This window comes from Drosophila guanche, unplaced genomic scaffold (genome assembly GCF_900245975.1).
Source record: "Drosophila guanche unplaced genomic scaffold, DGUA_6, whole genome shotgun sequence".
In the NCBI taxonomy this organism is placed as follows: Eukaryota; Metazoa; Arthropoda; class Insecta; order Diptera; family Drosophilidae; genus Drosophila; species Drosophila guanche.
In genome coordinates, this window is record NW_022995744.1 from 10861419 (window position 1) to 10882668 (window position 21250).

At 49.5% G+C, this 21250-nt stretch overlaps 3 protein-coding genes across 5 annotated transcripts; 2 read left to right on the forward strand and 1 right to left on the reverse strand.

Annotated features, from left to right (window-relative positions):
• The first annotated feature begins 379 nt into the window (after positions 1 to 379).
• On the forward strand, positions 380 to 6328 carry LOC117580571 (fer-1-like protein 6). The gene is made up of 14 exons (XM_034267174.1): positions 380 to 667; positions 723 to 1090; positions 1154 to 1256; positions 1343 to 1541; positions 1605 to 2053; positions 2102 to 3345; positions 3395 to 3566; positions 3621 to 4872; positions 4931 to 5067; positions 5127 to 5308; positions 5418 to 5538; positions 5657 to 5944; positions 5997 to 6097; positions 6151 to 6328. The coding sequence occupies exons 1-14, from the start codon at positions 488 to 490 to the stop codon at positions 6326 to 6328; spliced, it is 4974 nt and encodes a 1657-aa protein (XP_034123065.1). The 5' UTR covers positions 380 to 487.
• Positions 6329 to 8608: 2280 nt separating this feature from the next.
• On the forward strand, positions 8609 to 18186 carry LOC117580038 (transient receptor potential cation channel subfamily A member 1). Of its 3 annotated transcripts, XM_034266267.1 has the most exons (17): positions 8609 to 8818; positions 9103 to 9261; positions 10695 to 10913; positions 11530 to 11686; positions 11776 to 11866; positions 11933 to 12128; positions 12573 to 12680; positions 13422 to 13610; positions 14016 to 14244; positions 14310 to 14890; positions 14942 to 15256; positions 15386 to 15496; positions 16193 to 16413; positions 16471 to 16948; positions 17012 to 17174; positions 17228 to 17500; positions 17561 to 18186. In XM_034266267.1, exons 1-17 carry the CDS (start codon positions 8684 to 8686, stop codon positions 17854 to 17856), a joined length of 3921 nt encoding a protein of 1306 aa, XP_034122158.1. In that variant the 5' UTR covers positions 8609 to 8683; the 3' UTR covers positions 17857 to 18186. The 3 variants fall into 3 exon arrangements, with proteins under 3 accessions (XP_034122158.1, XP_034122159.1, XP_034122160.1); XM_034266268.1 differs by lacking the exons at positions 10695 to 10913; positions 15386 to 15496 and adding an exon at positions 15813 to 15920; XM_034266269.1 differs by lacking the exons at positions 8609 to 8818; positions 9103 to 9261; positions 15386 to 15496 and adding an exon at positions 15813 to 15920 and having other exon boundaries at positions 10590 to 10913.
• Positions 18187 to 18262: 76 nt separating this feature from the next.
• On the reverse strand, positions 18263 to 20952 carry LOC117580020 (DNA replication licensing factor Mcm7). Its single transcript, XM_034266241.1, has 5 exons — positions 20793 to 20952; positions 20361 to 20730; positions 19797 to 20298; positions 18678 to 19735; positions 18263 to 18618 (listed from the first exon to the last, which is right to left on the reverse strand). The coding sequence occupies exons 1-5, from the start codon at positions 20821 to 20823 to the stop codon at positions 18417 to 18419; spliced, it is 2163 nt and encodes a 720-aa protein (XP_034122132.1). The 5' UTR covers positions 20824 to 20952; the 3' UTR covers positions 18263 to 18416.
• Positions 20953 to 21250: the final 298 nt, after the last annotated feature.

A 21250-nucleotide genomic window follows, 5' to 3' on the forward strand; every position in this document is an offset into this window, starting at 1 on the left:
GGTTCGGCGGTAACATACTCTTATTTTGAAAGTAAGCGTTATGATATATTTAAGAGATTTATGATTTTGAAATTGTTTTGAAGCGGTGATTCTGAGAAACGTATGAGCCTCTCTCGCTCAAAGTAAAAGTATGAAACCGTATGAAAAGCTCCCAAGCTACTCAAATCACAGTCTGGGCTTTTGAGCGAAAGAACGGTTAGAGGCAATGCTGCCAGACTACTGGAAACAGTCAACAGTTCAAGCTTGCTGGCTGCCCTATTGGAAAAAGCTTAAGGTTGAATTTAAATTTCATTATTCAATTGAAAACACGTTTAAGCTGACACTTGTCATATGATGATGTGGAAAGTTATCAAAAGAAAACCAAGCCATGAGCTTTTGCTCATGTCAAGTTCTTAAAGGTTGTTACAATTGTTTTCAACTCAAATTGGGGGGTAATTTGGAAAATGCCCATAATAGACTATCATTTTCACGCCCAAACAGAAAGATAATGAGTTACATGGATGATTGCTTTGCTGGGGCGCCGCAAGACTTTCTCATCTGTATCACGGTGCACAAGGCCGCCAAAGTGGGCCTGGCCACGTCGGAGCTTTACGTCAAAGTCATCCTGGATAAGACTAGCAAGAGCACCAAGACATTCCCAAACTCTGAGAATCCCTTCTTTAATGAGGTGAGAGGTAGGACAATAACTTCTGCAGAATATTTAAGGAATATTTAATCCACAGTACTTTGTGTTCGAGTTCCGCTGCACGCTGACTGACCTGCTCCGGATGACCATACTCTTCGAGCTGAAAAAGACCCAAACCCTCGTGAGGAATGTGGTGGTTGGGGAGCTGCTGATCGATCTGCACAGCGTGTGGAACCAGCCGAATCACGGATTCTTCAAGAAATGGGGTCGCCTAGAGCCACCCGTCGGGGAGAATCCAGCCAGCGATGAGGCCAGCATTTTGCACCATGGTTATTTGCAGATCGATCTGGTCATTGTCTCGCAGCACAGTTCGTTGGTGAATAGCAACCCCAATAGCAACGAGGAGCCGGACACCCAGAGCCTGAACAAGTGGACTGTGGACCAGGATTATGACGACATTGAAAAGTATTTTTCATTCCATCATTTCACGTTCTTCCGATCGCTAACCAAACCAGAGCTCATCCCCAGGAATCTGCTGCTGAACCCAAACTCTTACACGCCGAGCAACATCCGCTACACTATCGCCTTCTATCGGGGCTTCTTCGTGCGGAAGGGCAGCTACATGATCCAAGTATTGTTCACTTCATGCAACAATTTACATTTACATACCTCCTCCACCTGTGTGTGGCATTGACTTTTATCTTTTCGTTTCTAAAGTACAGATTCCATCCTTTCACGGGCAAAACTCCGGTGGCCAAGCAGACCGCGACGCCCGTGTGGAACCACGAGATCAGCTTTGCCTGGATGTACCCATCGCTGGCGCAGCGTTTCCTCATTCTGGTGCTCGTCCACGAGCACATCAAATGGAAATGTGTGGCTGAGTACGAGCTGTCCTTCGAGGAGATTGCCTTCAAGAGTGAGTGCACCAAATCTAAACACTCCTCATGCTTCATGGCACACCTTATCCATTCTCTGGCAGGCATACCCTCCCTGGGACCCACTTACCTGCACCTGTACGATCCCGCCAATGCGCTGACCTATGTGGGCCGCATCCTGCTGGAGTTGCGCTCTGAGGATGTGGCTGAGGAGAGGCCCTCCCATGTGATACTCTCTGAGGATATTCACGGCTTGGATGAGTCTCGTTTTTGGAAGGAAGAAATATTCATGGTGGAGTTTCTGCCATTGCTCGGGGATCACATCCAAAGCAGTGCTAGCAGCTACAAAATCTCAATGAAGCTGGCTGAGAACACTTCCACCGTTGTGGAGGGTCCCCTTAAGACGCCAGCGGGCAAGTTCCGATCGGCGATGCACTCAAAAAGCTTCCGCCAGGATGCCCCCTACAGATCGTGCATCCTCCGTGCCCGCCTGCCCGACAATCGGGACAAGTACGAGAGCGACTACTTCATGATCGATCTGATAGGGTTTATGGTAAGCCCTTCGCTATGCTGGTGCATCCTATAATCCCCTCCTTTGCAGCGCTCCGAGCTGGACACCTTTAAGGTGTTTCAGCTAAAGTCCCCGCAGCAGGACGTGAATCAGGCCAAGTGCCTGAAGGCCATCATATCCAGCATCTTGAACAAAATCAAGGAGGGCATCAAGGAGCATCGCTTCGACCACGAGATGGAGAATCAACGCACACCCTGGGACATCAATCGCCAGCTGTTTCTCGTGGAATTCTTTGCCAAGTTGCCGCAGGAGTTGCGGCTGCTCAAGCAGGAGCTGCGCCACTGCTTTGTGGAGAACCTGGACGCCTCTGTGGCGGATGTGGCGAACGAGTTGCATCGCGTGGTGGACAGGATCACGGCGTTGTCCAACATGACGCGGCAGCAGGATGAGTGGCCCGATCTGCTGCTCTTCCTGAGTGCCGGCGGCAAGGAGGTAGGCGTGTGCCGCCTCAATGCCAAGCACTTCCTCCACCTCCATCGGCGGGAGTTGCAGCAGAACCAGTTCACACAGTGCTGGCGCCTAAAGAGCTTCGCCTTCAAGGCACTCGGCTGCATCCACAGCTGCCCCAACTGCGGCTGCAGCACGGCCATGATCCTCGGCTGCATGGGCATCGTGGTCGAGCGGGAGCGCAAGCAATTCCTCTCCCAGAACATCGGCGACTGGGTCTCCATCGAACCGATGGTCTGGAAGACGCGTGTGGCAAGGACCTTCTTCCGCTGTCACGTGTACATCCACCAGGCCAAAGTGCGACCCAGCGGGGAGAAGAAACACGTCGCCGACTCCCATCTGCGGATTCTGTTCGGGGAGCAGGCCGCCGAAACGGACACCTCCCCTGGCACTCTGTCACCCATCTGGGATGCCGAAATCATCTTCAAGTGCATGAATCTGCCCGGCAGTGTCGACTGGTACGTGCAGAATCCCCCGCTGCTCTCCCTGGAGTTCTACAACAAGGAGAAATCTCTCGCCGATGAGCTCGTGGGCAAGGGCCATCTGATGGCCAGCGTGATCAGTGGAAACCAATTCGCAGACTCTGCCTGGGAGGAGGGTCCCCTGGGCTGGTCCAAGGGTCCCCTCTACAAGCTGCAGCGGCTGAAGCACGTCTCTCCCCCGCCCCTCAAGTGGGTGCCGCTGGCCAGAAAGGGCGCCGTCCAGGCGGAGGTTCTCATGTCGGCCGAGTTCATAGAGTTGCCGGATGGAGTCATCGATGGCAGCAAGGAGCCCGTTCTCACCACTGGCATTCCACAGGCCATTCGACCGAATGTCCTCAACTTTGTGTGAGTATTCCTTGACCGAACGGACTCCAAGTAAGTAATCCTTGTGCAGTTTGGAGGTTGTGTTCGTGGGTCTGCGCAACTACTCCAAGAGCACAATGAGTGGAGCGGGCAAGCGGAAGATCAAGATCATGATGGGTGACCAGGTGCTCACGAGTGGCCCATCGACTGCTCGCATTGGCAACAGCATCAACTTCCTGGTCGCCTATGCCTCAGCCGTTGTGGTGGGTCATCCACTGGAGAGCTTTTCTGGAATTCATATCTAAATATCTTTGCAGAGTCTGCCCGATCAGCAGGAGTACTGGCCAGCCATCATAGCCGCCGATGTGCTTATCTCCGGCTTGACAACAGAATCCGTTCTGGGTGCTGCACTCATACCGAACTCCGGCAGCTTTCTGCAGCGAGGCAAGACGGCCAAATGCGGCACCCAGAGCTTGGCAGCATCCACCACTACCGCCACCACCGCACTGTCAGTGGATGAGGATGACAACACGGGAATAGAGTCCTCAGTGGAAGTAGAGGACACAGAAATGGAGTACAGCGATGAGGAGGAGGATGAGGAGGAGTCCCCAGCCAAGTTGAGTCGCCTTTGGAGGCGACTGTTGTTCGCTTTGGGCCTGCGACCCGCTGCCTACGCCAACAGACTGGCACTGAGGTACGGATCCGAAGACATGGACCACAGCGACCTCATCTCGGAGGGACAGTTCACGTGGTGGACAAAGTTCTACAACTCGATGTACTGGAAGGCGGCAGAGATGACGCACGAGTACAAGCATCGGCTGGTCATCTTTCCCAACGAGCTGGAGAAGCAGCCACAGTTCGGCTACCTGCAGGACTGGGCCGTGCCCGTGCAGATGGTGCACGGAGTGAAGTTCAAGAAGCAGGCACCGCCCAAGGAGGATGCCTACGCCACGCTAAAGATTCAGATCAAGCTGACGCCCTGCCAGTGTGGTGCCAGGGATGAAGGTGGAGGCGGAGACATGATACGTCCCCTGGCAGCTGCCACAAATCCGCGCCATCAGACGCTGCTCCAGTCCCTGGCCGAACCGGTGCGGCTGGCTGTCCGGGTGTATGTGGTGCAGGGTCTGCAGATGCGCCCGCGCGACGTGCACGACGATTCCGACTGCTATGTGAAGCTGCTGCTGGGCGGCAGGACGCTCTCCGATCGGGCAGCGTACATCCCGAACCAGAGCAATCCCATCTTTGGGCGCATCTTCGAGATGGAGGCCACACTGCCCGGCGACAGCATGCTCCTGATGATGGTCTACGATCAGGACAAGTTCCGCGACGATATCATCGGTCAGACGTACATCGATCTGGAGGATCGCTGGCGCAGCAAGCACCGTGCCACGGTGGGCCTCGCACAGGAGTACTCGCGGGCAGGCTACAACCAGTGGCACGACGTCAGCCTACCGTCCGAGATACTCAAGAACCTGTGCCAGCAGCGGGGCATTCAGCCGCCCTACTACTACGGCAATGTGGTCGAAGTGGATGGTCTGCTCTTTGGCGATGAAACAACTATAGCAAGGGGTGCGTGACAACCAAATAGATTGATCTAATCTAGATCTGTATCTTTCTGCCGTTTCAGGGGAGGAGCTGCACGAACGCCTCAGCCTGACAGTGTTGAAAAACATTGAGAAGTTACCCTCCTTTGGCTACAAACTCGTGCCTGAGCACGTGGAGACGCGGTCCCTCTACCGCGATGATTATCCCAATGTCGAGCAGGTGAGAGCAGAACACAAAAAACTTGACTTTAAACCCATTCGAACACTGTTTCCATGCAGGGCAAGCTCCAGCTGTGGCTAGAGCTGTTTGAGGCCAACACATACATTCCATTTCCAGTGGACATCACACCCGTGCCACCCGCTGCGTACGAGATTCGTGTTGTGGTCAAAAATCTGCGAGGCATCCAGGCGGGCGACAGAAATGTTTTTGGCAAACTAATGAGCGACCTCTTCGTGACGGGGTGAGTGGGGAAAATGGGTGGAAAATAGGGGCCATGTAAACGATATGCAATTACCCGATTTTCTTCTGTTTTTGTGTGTGTTTCTACGCTGTTCTGTTTTGTGTTGCAGCTGGTGCCAAGATATAGACAAGCGCCAATCAACCGATATCCATTACCGTTCATTTACCGGCGATGCTGCCTTTAATTGGCGCATGATATTCCCCATGATGTACTCCCCCAATGAGGACATGGTAAGCGGGCAGCATCTTGACCTTGCCTTATTGGTCGCAGGGGCCCAGGGTAAACCAATACCATCTACTAATTAATCCCGCCTGCGCGTGTTTCTGTTTCTATTAAAACCCCCTGCAGATGGTCTTCCGTCGCCGTGGCGGATTGTTCGAGGAGATTGAGATCAAGCGACCGCCTGTTGTCTATCTGCAGATTTGGGACAGAGACATGATAAAACGCAACGACTATTTGGGCTCCCTGGAGCTGAATCTCTCCAACATGCCCATGCCATATGAGACGGAGCGGCAGTGCAGGGCCTATGCCAATCAGCGCCAGCGACTGAATCTCTTCCATCGCAGGTCCATCCAAGGCTGGTTCCCCGTGGAGAGTGCCAAGCCAAAGTCTGGTCTGCCCGTCACCTCAACAAATGTGAGTTGCTGACATTGGGAGTCTCCTGCACCTCTAATCCGATCCATTGCAGGGCAAAATGGAACTGGAAATCGATGTCTGCACATCGGTGCAGGCCTCAAATCAACCCGCTGGCCATGGCCACGATCCACCCATGGCATTGGAGAGGCCCAAGTAAGTGGTATTCCATTCCTAACTATAGCATTCGATATCCGTCCATCTTGCAGTCGCCCAAACACAGCCTTCAATCCGCTGACGCATCCCTTCAAGTCCTTCCAGTACAGTCTGTGGCCCTCCATAAGGAAATATGTGCTGTGGAGTGTTCTCGTCATAATAGTTATCATGGGACTAGTTCTATATATTTTCGAAATCCCAAGCAAACTTATGGCCATTCCCTTACTGTGATTTGTTTTCAGTTTTCAGTTTTAATTTTTCATTTGCATTTTCGTTTTTTTTTCTTGTTTTGCGTTTAAAGTTTAAACTCGTTAAAGTTATCCAATAATAATAAAAATTTCATTGTTGTTTTACGTATTTGCATGCGTCATTTGGAAATTAATTAAATGAAATCGCTAATAGCCGTGTGGGACATCGGTTCAGCGATGCAGGAGGCAGGAGGCAGCGATAAAAGCGAGCGACCGACCGACCCATTCCCTTGGCACTTTAAAGAGCTAATAATAAACTGTGCAACTAATAAGCTGGCAAAGCATAGACACGGATCAGAGAGATGATGATTACGGTTAGCCAATTGGTTAGAAACGAATCCTGATGTCGCTCAGAGCGAAGGCTTTGCAGAGATACTCTCTCGCAACCACCCATGCTGTGGGCAGGCCAATCGATCTACTGAATTGACTAAAAACCCATTTAAGTGTCCAGAATGATTCCAGTTCTGCTGCGCTATTTCATCATGTGGTATTTATTTTTATACGCATGATATCTATATGCGTCTGGGTCTGAGTGTATTGTAACATGTTAATGGCGACATTCGTCCCGAGACGAGACGAGTGACGAAAGGCTGTTATCAGGGTCCGCCCCGAACCAGTCTAAACCGTACAGAAACACTCAACGGACACATTACAGGCACTGGCCCAAAGGCAGCCACGTTTAGTTGGAGACCAGCTATCAAGGCTGTCGGTACGCGCGAATCACTCAGCAGAAAATTGTCAAGCGAAACTAGAACCAAGAACACAGCAAAAACAGAGACACAGAGAGAGAAGAAGAGAGTTACAGTCCCACTCCAAGTCCTAGTTCTGTTCAGCAAATTATTGCCAGTCAAAGGTGCTAATTGAGTTTTGTAATTAAAGTGTCCGTCCATCATAATCAAAGAGAGGGAGAGAGAGAAAGGAGCTGCAGTCGCAGGGAGTCCTTGCCTGGTTGCTGGTTTGTGCCTTGCAGTTGTAGTGCTTCCCCCCAGAGCGGATCGCAAGTGAAACATATGGCAAGCATCGGGGCACTCAGCCTCAAATGCTGCTAAATTCTGAAAGAATATTCTCGGAATATACGAGTACCAGCTGCGGCTGCTGCTGCCACAGACGCGCGTGTTCGGTGTGCTCCGGCCTAGTCTTGGCTGAGATCAAAATCAAGTTTAAGTTCTTCAAATTTAAAGTCGATTGAAGATGTAAAGGGACAGACCACGCAGAATCCCAAACACTGAGATCTCATCTACGCAGGAAAGAGTACGAAGAGTTCCAAAAGAGTGTTCCAAAAGGTAAGTGTAAATGGGGCGATTTATTTACACAATTCCCCGCATGGGTGCGATATTTATCCACGCGACGAGGAACCACTCAGCCTAATCGACGCACTGGCGTTTCGAATTTCGTCAAGTCATCATTCACTCTAACCCTGTGGAAACAATCAGAGCCCCACTGGAATTCCTGGGGGTACAAATTCATTAGTCAGAGTATGCAAGTGCGAAATAGAGGCCCAAATCGCGATGAGATGTCCAGATGGATCGATGGTTATCTCCATAAAGTAATTGGGATTCAACTAGAAATTTCTGCCTGCAGGCTTACAATATTTGCAGTTCGTCGTTGTCCCTCGGTCGAGGCGGTTCCAAAATGAAGCTGGAGCAATTCGAGTAGGTTTGGAAGGAGCCACTCTACTTGGGGCTTGGTTTGGCATTATGCAAATTCGTCTGGGTCGAGTGCCACAAATAAACAGCCCCTTAATTAGACACTGCCATTAAATGGGGCGTTCGGCATGGACTACACACCACACTCCCCCTCACTCGCACTTCCCTGGGGAAGGAGCTAGCTAGAAAAATGACAAACGGCCGTTCGTTGACTCTATCTCTCGGTGGTGCCAGAACAGAGTTACGGACCAACAGATATACTCGTATCCCTTCTGTTTGAGGGGTTTTACTTCACGGTTGGACATAGTTCAGTTGCAGTCACGGTTCGGTTGTAGCACGACAAAGTCCACATCCATAGTACCAGTGCAAACTCCTTTATCTCCCTGTAACACTGTTCCACTCTCCCACTCTCTGTCCTTCTATCGGGAACGTATCATGTGACAGACGGGTTATCTAAATTGGTTTGCTGTTTCCGCTTCTGCTGCAAAACGTTTAGTCCAATCAATATCTAATTATCAAACTGATTGCGGATGAGTGCCGCTGCCCGATTTTTGTTTTTCATTGTGAAATATTGTGACTAATCCCGTCCCATTCGCATTATCATGTACAGTCGCGAGTCGCGGCCCTTTACCATCACAAAAGCAGCAGCAGCAGCAGCAGCAGCCACCGAGCGCCAGTCTAGCGTCCCGGACATGCCCAAGCTCTGGAATGGGCAGTGCTCTGCCATGTCCTCGCCCGATCTAATGGAGGCCCAGCCCGCACTTTTGCCCAAGACGCGAAGCAACAGCAACAGCAGTACCAAAACAACCAAGAATCGCAACAGCAAGGTGAGTCAGTCAGGAATGAGCTAACTGGGGAATACACATTTACCCTAACGTAGAGCGGAGATTTGATGAGATCTAGAATGTTCTTCCGTTTCTTTTTACATCATAACCTTAAATAGTTTGCAGCACTTTAAGTTCATCAAAAGAGATTCGAGAAACGATTGCTGTATGCTTGCATTTCGTTTTAAATTATTAAAGAACGATTTATACCGATCCCAAGATATAAATCCCAGCAAAAACGACACAAAAATGTACTTCTAATATTCTACTTTCATGATTTCCTGCAGTATTGGATATTCTCAATGATAATCGAGCGAAGTTCGGCCGCCAAGCGTGGGCAAATCGACGGCGATGATGCAGACACCCCACTGGAGGCCATTTTGCCGGCCGAACCTGCGGCGGAGCAGGTCTGCTTATTGCGTGACAGCCCCTTCAGGATATTGCGGGTGAGTTAGTTAGTTATCGAGCGATGGATATTAATATTGATACGAATATGGATTGTCGACTTGGTGGCCTCGTGGCCTGGCCAATTCTCCAAAGTGAAAACCCAGTGCAAATTCTCCAGTGACTGGCGAGAGTTGTGATAAATGCATATCGATTCCGCGATTGCAGCTGAAACATATGAATGAGTTCTATAGAAAAGGTCTTCTAGAAAGTTCAATGGCTTCTTGGATTTGCTACCTCTCCATCCCTCATCGCTGCTCATTGCTGATATTAGACATAAGAAAATAAACATCGGCTAGGCAGGACATGCAAAGCAACAAGTTCGCTGGACAAGACAGTCTGGAACAAAATCGACATGCAATCGAAATGGAAGCAGAGCAGAGCAGAGCACAGATTTGCGGTTCAATTCAATGAAACTCACCACGCGCCCTCCGGCAGTGCGTGTTCTCCGCACCCCAAACGCACCCGAAGCTCCCACGCCCCATCCCCCACCACCCCCTAACTGTCGTTGGCCAGGCTCTGGCTGTTGGCTATAAAAGCGAACACTTCTTGGCCCGAGATTTCAGTCTTGTGGCAACTTGGCCGACAGCCTCTCCCTTTTCTCAGTGTGCAAAACGGAAAATTATGTTATCTTGCTTTCAAAATCAGTGGAAAATCAAAGGAAATGTATACAATTGGGTCCGCGTAACCCAATCAAATGGGATTCATAATTGACAAGAACATGAGCAGCCCCAGAGCATATTTTTTAACAGTGATTACAACAAGTATTCCGACAAAAATAGATGAGAACTTACCGAATCAAACATAAGTCAAAGTCCAAAACTGCAATGAAAAATTTTAAAATGATTAATTACATATAAGAAATTCTCGGAAACAACGCAGCAGAAATATTTATTTGAATATCTTTAATTTGAATAGCAAATCAAAACAACAATTAATAAGTGTACACATATCTTCAACAACATAAAATACACATATCAATTGAACAAAGTTCAATGCTCATAAGATTCCTTTGAGATTTGAGAGCCAACAAATATTTGGAATACAAATAACTTACGCCCTTTAACTCGATTTAAAACGAAATTAATAAATGAATACAAAGACAAATCCAGGGAAGAGCAGCGCATGCAAAATTGCTGTGTGGTTACAAATTGTAAAGAAAATGAAAAGTTTAAGGCCAAGGAATATTTAAATACAATATTAACGAGACCTTAAAGAAACATATATAAAAACGGGATTTTGGATTCAATTTCAATTGAACTACAAAAGCTAGAACTATTTCCAGTACTATCAGCCAGCTACAAAAGGAGAGTTAGCCCCATATAGAACGTACAGTGAAGGCGTTTGAGAGGGAGAGCAGCACTCCACAACATTGTGGAGATGAATGCCAGGGGCAATCAGAGTTAATCTGAAAACTACACACAAATGTAATTAGGATTCTCATTCTGCCGCACCAACGCCGACGACAATGGCAACCAGCGAGAAGGAGACCCCGAAGCGGGAGGTGGTCATCAGTCCGCTTCGCTACTTGATCAGCGGCTGTGCCCGCGGGGCGGAGCTCACTGCAATGGCTCCACTCAACCTGCCCAACAAGTGGGCCCGCATACTGCGAATGTCCTCCGCACCAAAGATACAAATCGATGACTTTCTCCAGGTAAAACTGCTCCACGGAAGCACACACACTCGCACATCAAATTAGCTAAATGGAAGCCCCAAAAATTAGATTTACTTTTTAAGTGCATTTTGGTAAAAGTTGCAGAAACCTGACTGAAATTGGGAGACATTTCGCTGGGTTTGGACTTGGGTTCTGCTTGGTGACGGCTGGCTGCTGGCTGGTGCAGTGGCAGTTGCAGTTGCTCTTCTGGGTAATAGTTTTTTCAGCTTAAAGAAAACTTTTCGTGAGAAGGCTTCAATGTTTTGAAGTGGGTTGAAAGTAAAGCAAAACAAAAGACTGATGCAGCAGACGGCACTGAAGACACACTACAAGTGTGACGGAAATGAAAGACAAGCGGAGTCTTTTCTGATTAAAAATCTATTGACTTTTCTTGTTACTGTTCCCTTCTGCCGACATAAGCTGCCACTCCTGTTGGATGTCTTGAAATTGAAAGCCCCACCAGTTGTTGCCTGTTTCCCTGGCTTATCACCTTCAGGTTGTCGCCTTAAACTTTTAGTGAAACTTTTGACAGCGCACACAGCGCTTTGGACTTTAATCCAACTTGTTGGAAAACTGATTAAGCTGAGACACAACCTGTTCCCTCGTTTATTAACAGGCAGCCGAGTCTGGAAACCTGGATGACTTCAAGCGGCTGTTTATGGCGGACAACACGCGCATTTCCCTCAAGGATGGCAAGGGACGGACGGCTGCCCATCAGGCTGCGGCCAGGAATCGTGTCAACATACTACGCTACATTCGGGATCAAAGTGGGGGTGAGTATCGGGTGCTAGGGAAGGGTGCTTTAAACTACCATTAGCTATCATATTACCATCATTATCTCATCATTAAGTGCGCTTTACAGACTTTAATGCGAAGGACAATGCCGGAAATACGCCACTCCACATTGCCGTCGAGTGTGATGCCTACGAAGCCTTGGACTTTCTGTTGTCCATGTAAGCTGGTCGGTCCATGGTCTATTTAACAGTAATCCAAGCAACAGTTCCTCGTCATGTTTACAGACCGGTGGACACTGGAGTGCTCAACGAGAAGAAACAGGCGCCCGTCCACCTGGCCACCGAGCTGAACAAGGTGAAGTCGCTGAGGGTGATGGGCCAGTACCGGAATGTCATCGACATACAGCAGGGCGGAGAGCATGGACGAACGGCGCTACATTTGGCGGCCATCTACGATCACGAGGAATGCGCTCGCATCCTGGTAAGTGGTGTGAGTCCTCGCCCAAGTTGTTCCCCGTAATTATTTTCACTTTTAGATACGCATTTCTCGCATTCATTCATGCATTTTATTTGCATTTTGATAACGAATTGGACCAAACACAATTCGTCATTAATCACTCTGTCATACATCCAATCTAACACTCACACACATACACACATACACACATACATGCATACGCAACATTAATTTATCATAGAAAAACAAATGAAGAAGGTTTGTATCCTCTGATGCCATTTTGTCTTGCCTGCGCACGAAAGTTTGCTAGAGAGTCTCCCCCTAGCTCTCCATCTACCCTGTCCTCTGTGTGTGTGTGCGTGTCTATGCTATGCCTGTGTGTGTAGCCCTAGGATATGCCCTAGTATGGTTTAGTTCTTGCAATTATATAGAATAGTCGCTATATCATATGTGCGTCGTATCTTCCAGATAACTGAGTTCGATGCATGCCCCCGTAAGCCGTGTAACAACGGCTATTATCCCATTCACGAGGCTGCTAAGAACGCCAGCTCCAAGACAATGGAGGTCTTCTTCCAGGCAAGTGTCCCATCAATCCCAAGAATATGTAACCCCTCACCAGAAATGCATGCCCCCCATTCCTGCTTTGATCTTGCACTTTGTGGCTGCTGTTCCCACTTGTCCACTTACTGTAATGTCCCTCCTCCTCTTGTACTTTCTTTTCGTTTCCTTTTCTGCTTTAACTCCCACTGCTGCCCCCCACTTATCCTGTGACCTTTATTGCACTCGCTTTGACTACTTCCACTTTGAGTTTATTTTCATTTTCCCTTCACTTTTTTGATTGAAATTGCGTATACGCTGCGCCGCCATGAGAAAGTATCAAATTTGTAATGTTTTCCGCGTGTCTGTGGAACTCCGAACTGACGAATTCAACTTATTGCTAAACTTCGCTGACATAAGACCACAAATTAAAGGAAAAAAAGGAACACATTAAAAGGGTTTCGGCTGCCAAACAAAAAGTATCGAATGTTGTTAAAGTCCAAGAAGTGTCGGACATTGACTTTCGGCAACAATTTAGTTGGGTCTTTGCACAGACTTCCACTTTAACCACTCAACAATGGATACACTCGAAGTGTTCAATGGATATTTGTTGGTTCTTTGGCAGCAAGAAGCCTTTTTTGGTTTGATAAATGATTTGGAATTTCATATTCCAAGTGTCTAGTAGCTACGATAAAAGTCTCTGCACAACTGCTCCAAAATGCTTCCCCTTTAATTTACTTCAATTAATGTTACTCTCCACCTAATTATGTCCTCTTGCAGTGGGGCGAACAACGCGGCTGTACACGCGAGGAGATGATATCCTTCTACGATTCGGAGGGCAATGTGCCACTGCACTCGGCCGTACATGGTGGCGACATCAAGGCTGTGGAGCTGTGCCTCAAGTCCGGGGCGAAGATATCCACGCAGCAACATGATCTCTCGACACCAGTGCATCTGGCCTGTGCTCAGGTGAGTAGAGATGGTGCAGAGAGCGGAAGGTCCTTGAGCAGTTAACTGACGTGCAGCACATGACAACGAAATCGCTCACACTCATATTTCCCTGGGGAGATATGTATGGTGCTGGCTGGATAGATGGGTAAACAAAGCATTTCTGGACAGTGTGAAAGCATCTCTCAGGAGAGGGTGGGTGTTGGGTGGTTGGCTTTTGCGCGTGTCCTGTCTGGCTTACGTGTTACACGACTGACTTTAATTTGACAAATTCTTATGCAAATTTTGCCCAACTGAACGTGACTTTGGTGCCGGAAAAACAAAGAGTCCCTCGTTGGCTTGTAATACGATTCCATCCGCATTGACTGGGGGGAATTGGGACTGAATGAATCCCCAAAATGCCATCGATTTCCGTTTCTCGTTTAGGGCGCCATTGATATCGTGAAGCTGATGTTCGAGATGCAGCCGATGGAGAAGCGGATCTGCCTGAGCTGCACTGATGTGCAGAAGATGACGCCGCTGCACTGCGCCTCCATGTTCGACCATCCGGATATTGTGTCCTTTTTGGTGAGCGAGGGAGCCGACATCAATGCATTGGACAAGGAGCATCGTTCGCCGCTTTTGCTGGCTGCCTCGCGCAGCGGCTGGAAGACGGGTAAGCCTAAGCTCTGGAGGATTGCCCCTTTCCCTTCGCAGCTAAAGAACAATCCTTTCATACAGTCCATCTCCTGATTCGATTGGGTGCCGGTATTAGCGTCAAGGATGCGGCTGCTCGCAATGTCCTGCACTTTGTCATCATGAACGGTGGCAGGTTGACGGACTTTGCCGAGCAGGTGGCCAATTGCCAGACCAACAACCAGCTGCAGCTGCTGCTCAACGAGAAGGACAGCATGGGCTGCTCGCCGCTCCACTACGCCAGTCGCGATGGGCACATTCGCTCGCTGGAGAATCTCATTCGGCTGGGTGCCTGCATCAATCTCAAGAACAACAACAACGAGAGTCCGCTGCACTTTGCCGCCCGCTACGGCCGCTACAACACCGTGCGCCAGCTGCTCGACTCCGAGAAGGGTTCGTTCATCATCAACGAGAGCGACGGAGCCGGGATGACGCCGCTGCACATTTCCTCGCAGCAGGGGCACACCCGTGTCGTTCAGCTGCTGCTTAATCGCGGGGCACTGCTGCACAGGGATCACACCGGACGCAATCCACTCCAACTGGCAGCCATGTCTGGCTACACCGAGACCATTGAGCTGCTGCACTCGGTGCACTCCCATCTGCTCGATCAGGTGGACAAAGATGGGGTAAGTCTAACGCACACTTTTCTAGCTGCTAATCCAGTCCATTTCCGACAGAACACTGCTCTTCATCTGGCCACCATGGAGAACAAGCCGCATGCCATCTCCGTGCTGATGTCCATGCAGTGCAAGTTGGTGTACAATGTCCTCGACATGAGTGCCATTGACTATGCCATCTACTACAAGTATCCGGAGGCAGCTCTGGCCATGGTCACGCACGAGGAGCGAGCCAATGAGGTGATGGCCCTACGATCCGACAAGCATCCGTGTGTCACCCTGGCGCTGATTGCCTCCATGCCGAAGGTCTTCGAGGCGGTGCAGGACAAGTGCATCAGCAAGGCCAACTGCAAGAAGGACTCGAAGAGCTTCTACGTAAGTTGTTCGTTGGCCAAGTGTGCCGCCGCCCAATCATCTCATTCCATCGATGCTAATTCTCTTTCCTTTTTGAAAATGATTCCATCAAACATGATTATCTATATATATATATATATATCCATGCAGATTAAGTACTCTTTTGCATTCTTGCAATGCCCATTTATGTTTGCCAAGATCGATGAGAAAACCGGAGAGCCGATAATGACAACAAATCCCATACCGTTGCCGGCGTTGAATGTAAGCAGAATGAAGCAGGGATCGAAACAGATCCCAGTTCCCCCCACAGATCCCACGATCTGTGTTGCATGATTCAGTGTTCCGTGTGTTTGAGTTTGTTTTTTGCTCCTATCCTACCACTACGATACGATCCTTGTACGAGAACTGGCGAACCCTTTAATGTGATGTTGGATTGGGGGTATTGGCTGTTGGATTTTGGATTTTGGTGTACTTTTTTGGGTACTGGGGGATGGGGGGTTACTTGATCGCTCATCGCTCATACAAGTCTCCTAGTCTAAATCGAAGCTCTCCACTGACTAATCTACCATCAATTTAGATTAAATATTCATTTTGGCCATACCAAAAGACACCCGAACAGATCGAGGAAAAGCGCAAAGAGTTCAATGATCCCAAGTGGCGTCCCAGCCCCCTGGCCGTGGTGAATGTGAGTTGTCGCAAGTACTCTCCGCTTTATAGTACCCAAAATATAAACCCCAATATACACACATATAGACTGCAACTCTGTGCAACGTGTGGCAATCGTTCCGTTCCAAAAAACTAACCCACTAACCGACTCACTGTACAGTGTACACAATCGTATCTGGTTTTTGTATCTTGTATCCTCGTATGTGTCGTGCATGTGTTGGTTGTCGCTGTACCCCTAGAACTCCTCTCTGCACTCTTTCCTAACACATTTCCATCCCTGTTCCCTGCCAGACCATGGTAACCCATGGACGCGTGGAGCTGCTGGCACATCCACTCAGCCAGAAGTATCTGCAAATGAAGTGGAACTCCTACGGCAAGTACTTTCATCTGGCCAACCTGCTGATCTACTCGATATTCCTGGTCTTTGTCACAATCTACTCGTCCCTGATGATGAACAACATTGAGCTGGAGCCGGGCGTAAACAAGTCCATGAGCCAATACTGCAATTTGGGGTAAGCCATAGAGGATTAATCCACCAACAAACTGATCATCTTGATCCTCTTTGCCAGCTGGGACCAGTTGACACAAAATCTCTCGCAGAATCACTATGCGGCCACGCACTTTCGACAGGACTCGTGTGTGGAGCGCATCAATCGTACCACGGCCATTCTGTTCTGTGCCGGGGTCATTGTGGTCTACATTTTGCTCAATTCGATGCGGGAAATACTGCAGATCTATCAGCAACGCTTACACTACATCCTCGAGACGGTCAACTTGATATCCTGGGTGCTGTACATATCGGCGCTGGTCATGATTGTGCCAGCTTTTCGTGCCGATGGCATCATTACGAGCATTCACTATTCGGCCGCCTCGATTGCTGTGTTTCTGTCCTGGTTCCGGCTGCTGCTGTTCCTGCAGCGCTTCGATCAAGTTGGCATCTATGTGGTCATGTTTCTGGAGATCCTGCAGACGCTCATCAAAGTGCTGATGGTCTTCTCCATACTGATCATTGCATTCGGACTGGCCTTTTACATTTTGCTCTCGAAGGTGGGTGTTCTTGGAGGGTGAGTCGTTTGTGGTATATATTCCCAGAGGTGTTCTCCATTTCAGATTATCGATCCACAGCCGAACCACTTGTCCTTCTCGAACATACCGATGTCTCTGCTGCGCACCTTCTCCATGATGCTGGGCGAACTGGACGTTGTCGGCACCTATGTGAACACCTACTATCGCGATCGACTCAAAGTGCCCATGACCTCGTTCTTGATTCTGAGTAAGATTCATCTCCACATGCTCCTCATGATCTAATCGCTCTTCACTTCATAGGCGTCTTCATGATACTCATGCCCATTCTGTTGATGAATTTGCTTATCGGTTTGGCTGTTGGCGACATCGAGTCGGTGCGTCGCAATGCCCAGCTGAAGCGTCTGGCCATGCAGGTGGTTCTGCACACGGAACTGGAGCGCAAGCTGCCACATGTCTGGCTGCAGCGTGTCGACAAAATGGAGCTCATCGAATACCCCAACGAGGCCAAGTGTAAGGTCGGCTTCTGTGACTTTATCCTACGCAAATGGTTCTCTAATCCCTTCACCGAGGATTGTAAGTAGCCCACAGTGGCCTGCACGAGTAAGAGACTCATTCAATGCTCTTTTCTTGTAGCCTCCATGGACGCCATCTCCTTTGACAACAACGATGATTTTATCAATGCGGAACTCGAGCGGCAGCGTCGCAAGCTGCGGGACATAAGCCGCATGCTGGAGCAGCAGCATCAGCTGATGCGGCTCATAGTCCAGAAGATGGAGATCAAAACGGAGGCAGACGATGTGGACGAGGGCATATCACCGAATGAGCTGCGCTCCGTTGTGGGCTCAACCTCGGCTGGCACCAACCGCTGGAACTCTCCGCGCATAAGGAACAAGCTACGAGCCGCCCTCAGCTTCAACAAGAGCATGTAGATCGAGTCGGGCCACCTATCTACCATTTATCTACTATATCTACACATATATTATTCCCAGTAGCGAAATGTTTCTCTTTCTCTATGTGTGCGTATGTGTCTCTATCTGCCTGTGTGTGTGTGTGTGTGTAATTTACAGTCTCACTTGGGACGAGAATTGTGAGGAAGGATCGTAGCGAAATGCTTGAGATGAGGTGGTAATCCTCAAAGGAAGAACCATTGACGAATTTATAGGCCAGGCAACTAGTTGGAATGTAGCTTCAAAATGCACTTAGTGGACTTTCATAATAGTTGTTTTGATGTCTTTTTGAAATCCATAAAATAAAGTCAATTTATCTAGCAAATTAAGCCGATCGGAGACTTTCTTTTGGGTTGGCTCTTTCACGACTTTCAATGTCAGATAATGTTTAATAAAATATTTCTTATTTATTTACGTGAATGATAATGATTGATGGTAATATATGAGAGAACGTGGAACGATTATAAAATTAATCAAAATATAAACCGTATCAACTAGGGAAAGAATTAAAAATGTATTGGAGAAGTCTCTGATCGGCCGATTTACATGAACGTTATCTTTGTGCGTCCCATGTTTACCTGCCAGACATTCAGCTCCTCGTAGTCGTCGATGCATTTATCCACTTGATCGGGTTTGAAGCCCTTTGTCATACAACGATCCATAATGTCACCAATCCGAACGGACTTGCCCGAACCAGCCAACTCCCGCACGATGGCAAATATGCGATCCGATGTATTTGGCACACTGTAAATAGCAAAGAGCTGTGAGAACTAACTCTTGGTCAAGTAAATGTTAATACTCACTGTCCCTTTTGGTGTTCGTGCGTCTGGTTGAGCGAATCCTTAGACATCTCCAGCAGACGCAGAGCTTCTGCCACGTCATCCTTCTCCACGCGATCGGAGAGACGCAGACGAGCGAGGGCCGTGGAGAGACGCAGAATGCCGAGCAGATTACGGGCCGAGGTGAAGGTCATGTCCTTCTGGTTGCGGGCCTCGCGACGCAGCTCCACATAAGCGCCCACAATGTAGTCGGTGAGCTCGTCCGGAATGGTGGGGTTCTTGCGCTTGCAGAGATTGATGTAGCGCCGCATGAGATGCATGTCCAGAGACTTCACCCTCGACGGTGGCTGACGGCTGTGGCAATGGACATAGGTGATGTGCTTGGCCAGGCGCAGATCGTTGTCGCGGTCCGGCTTGTCCTGGATGAGCCACAGCAGATCGAAACGTGAGAGCAGAGCGGCGGGCAGCTGGATGTTCTGTTCCACTGTGCGACGAGGATTGTAGCGGCCAAAGGCGGGATTGGCAGCGGCCAGAATGGAGACGCGAGCATTCAGCGTGGTCATGATGCCCGCCTTGGCAATGGATATGGTCTGCTGCTCCATAACCTCATGGATGGCTGTACGATCGGTGTCCGCCATCTTGTCGAACTCGTCGATGCAGCAAACGCCCTGATCGGCCAACACCAGGGCACCTCCCTCAAGCATCATCTCGCCAGTGAGGGGATCCTTCATCACGGCAGCCGTCAGACCCACACCCGAGGAGCCACGGCCTGTGGTGTACTGCGAGCGCAGGGCCAGGCGACTAATGTAGCCCAGCAGCTGCGACTTGGCCACGCCAGGATCTCCCATCAGACAGATGTTGATGTTGCCGCGAATCTTCATGCCGTCCGGGCGCTTGTCTACGCCACCCACCAGCAGCAGCAGCAGCGCCTTCTTCACATCCAAGTGGCCGTAGATTTCAGGGGCCAAGCTGGTGGCCAGACGCTCATAGAAATCATCCTGGGCCAGCTCCTCGAGCTCGTCAGGCGTTAGCTCCGCATCCTTGTCCGATATGTCATCATTTTTGTTGATGCAAATGATGCGCTGTGACAGAAATGGCAGAGATTAGATCTAAAAGCAATCGCTATTCCTGAAGTAAACTCACATGTGCCTGCAGATACGTCTCCGAGAGCAGTCCCTGGATCATCTGGGCAAATCCGCTGCGCACCAAAGGCAAAAACACGCCCGAGACAACAACATGATCGCCGGGCTGGGCCATGCGTGTGACCTCGCCGCGACAGAGCACCGTCATGCTGCGCGGAATGTGGCCGACGGGCACCTGGTCGCTGTGCTCCTGCATTTTCAGCTCCTGGAACTTGACAAACTTGGAGCCGCGCGTCTGCAAGTACAGGCGACCGGCGGCCTTGTTCACGCGGCAATCGTCCGACGGACAATCGTGCACGGGCGTGAAGGAGAGCGAACCCACTGGCTGGTAGGTCTCGGAGCCACAGCGATCGCAAGTGTATGTGGCCACGACCATCATGGGCTTCACCTCCGTGCAGCGCGTCACAATGCCACGTACAGTCGTCAGCTTGCCAATGTGCTGCGCCTTTACCTCGCGTATGGAATGCGCCTTTTCCGTGGACAGTGGCTTGAAACCCACCTCGCTGCAAATGGAATACAGTCAGAGGTTTATCTTTGGTTGAGGTTCGCTGTGGGGCCTACTCACAATCGCTTCATCAGCTCGGCGGGGAAGCTGTTGCGTTCGTCGCGCTGCTCCATGGGATTCCGCACGCGGGCGTCCATCATCAAGCGATGCTCAATGTACACATCCAGGGCGTCCTTTGCGTGCACCTCCTGCTGCTTGTAGCTGGGCAGCAGCTCGGCAATCACATCGCTGAAGATGCCCGCGTAGCGTCGACAGTTTTCGATCACCGCCTCGGCCAGACTCTCATTGAACTCGGACAGATCGTCCAGATCAATGGTGATCAGAACTTGCTCTCGATGCGCCAGCTTCACCAGCTGCGAGCCATACACAAACTGCTTCTTGCCGTCATCGTCGCACTTGCAAAACTCCGACAGGAAGGTTTTGATGGATTCTGCGTGGGCATAGACATGGTGTTTGTGATCACTGCAGCCCCAAATCGTATTTCACACTCACCTCTGTCCTGGGCATAGTCACGACGAGCCATTTTTCTGTTGTTTCAATTGATGGTATGATAGTAAACTGTGAAATTGCAGCTGCAGGAATTTGGTTTTTGTAGCGCGTCGCGAAAATAATCCCGCCAAAATGCTGTCAGTGTGACCGCGGACTTGTCGATAAAATATACCGCACCACCCTCAAAAATATACTAAGATATACCAAGTAATTTCAAAATATACCCTGGGATATTTATTCCTCTGCCGCTACTCATTTTTGCGTGTCAAGTATGGGCCCAACAATATCCCACAAATATACCAGAATGTAGCTTGCCCATAATACGATTGACTCATCAGTTTCACACCATATTGACTAAGTTTAAGGACTCCGTTTATTGGTGTGGTTATGAAATAAGCTACAAACAAAAAAGAGTTTCTGCATGACAACTACACATGGATGAATCTATTAGAGCGGCACCT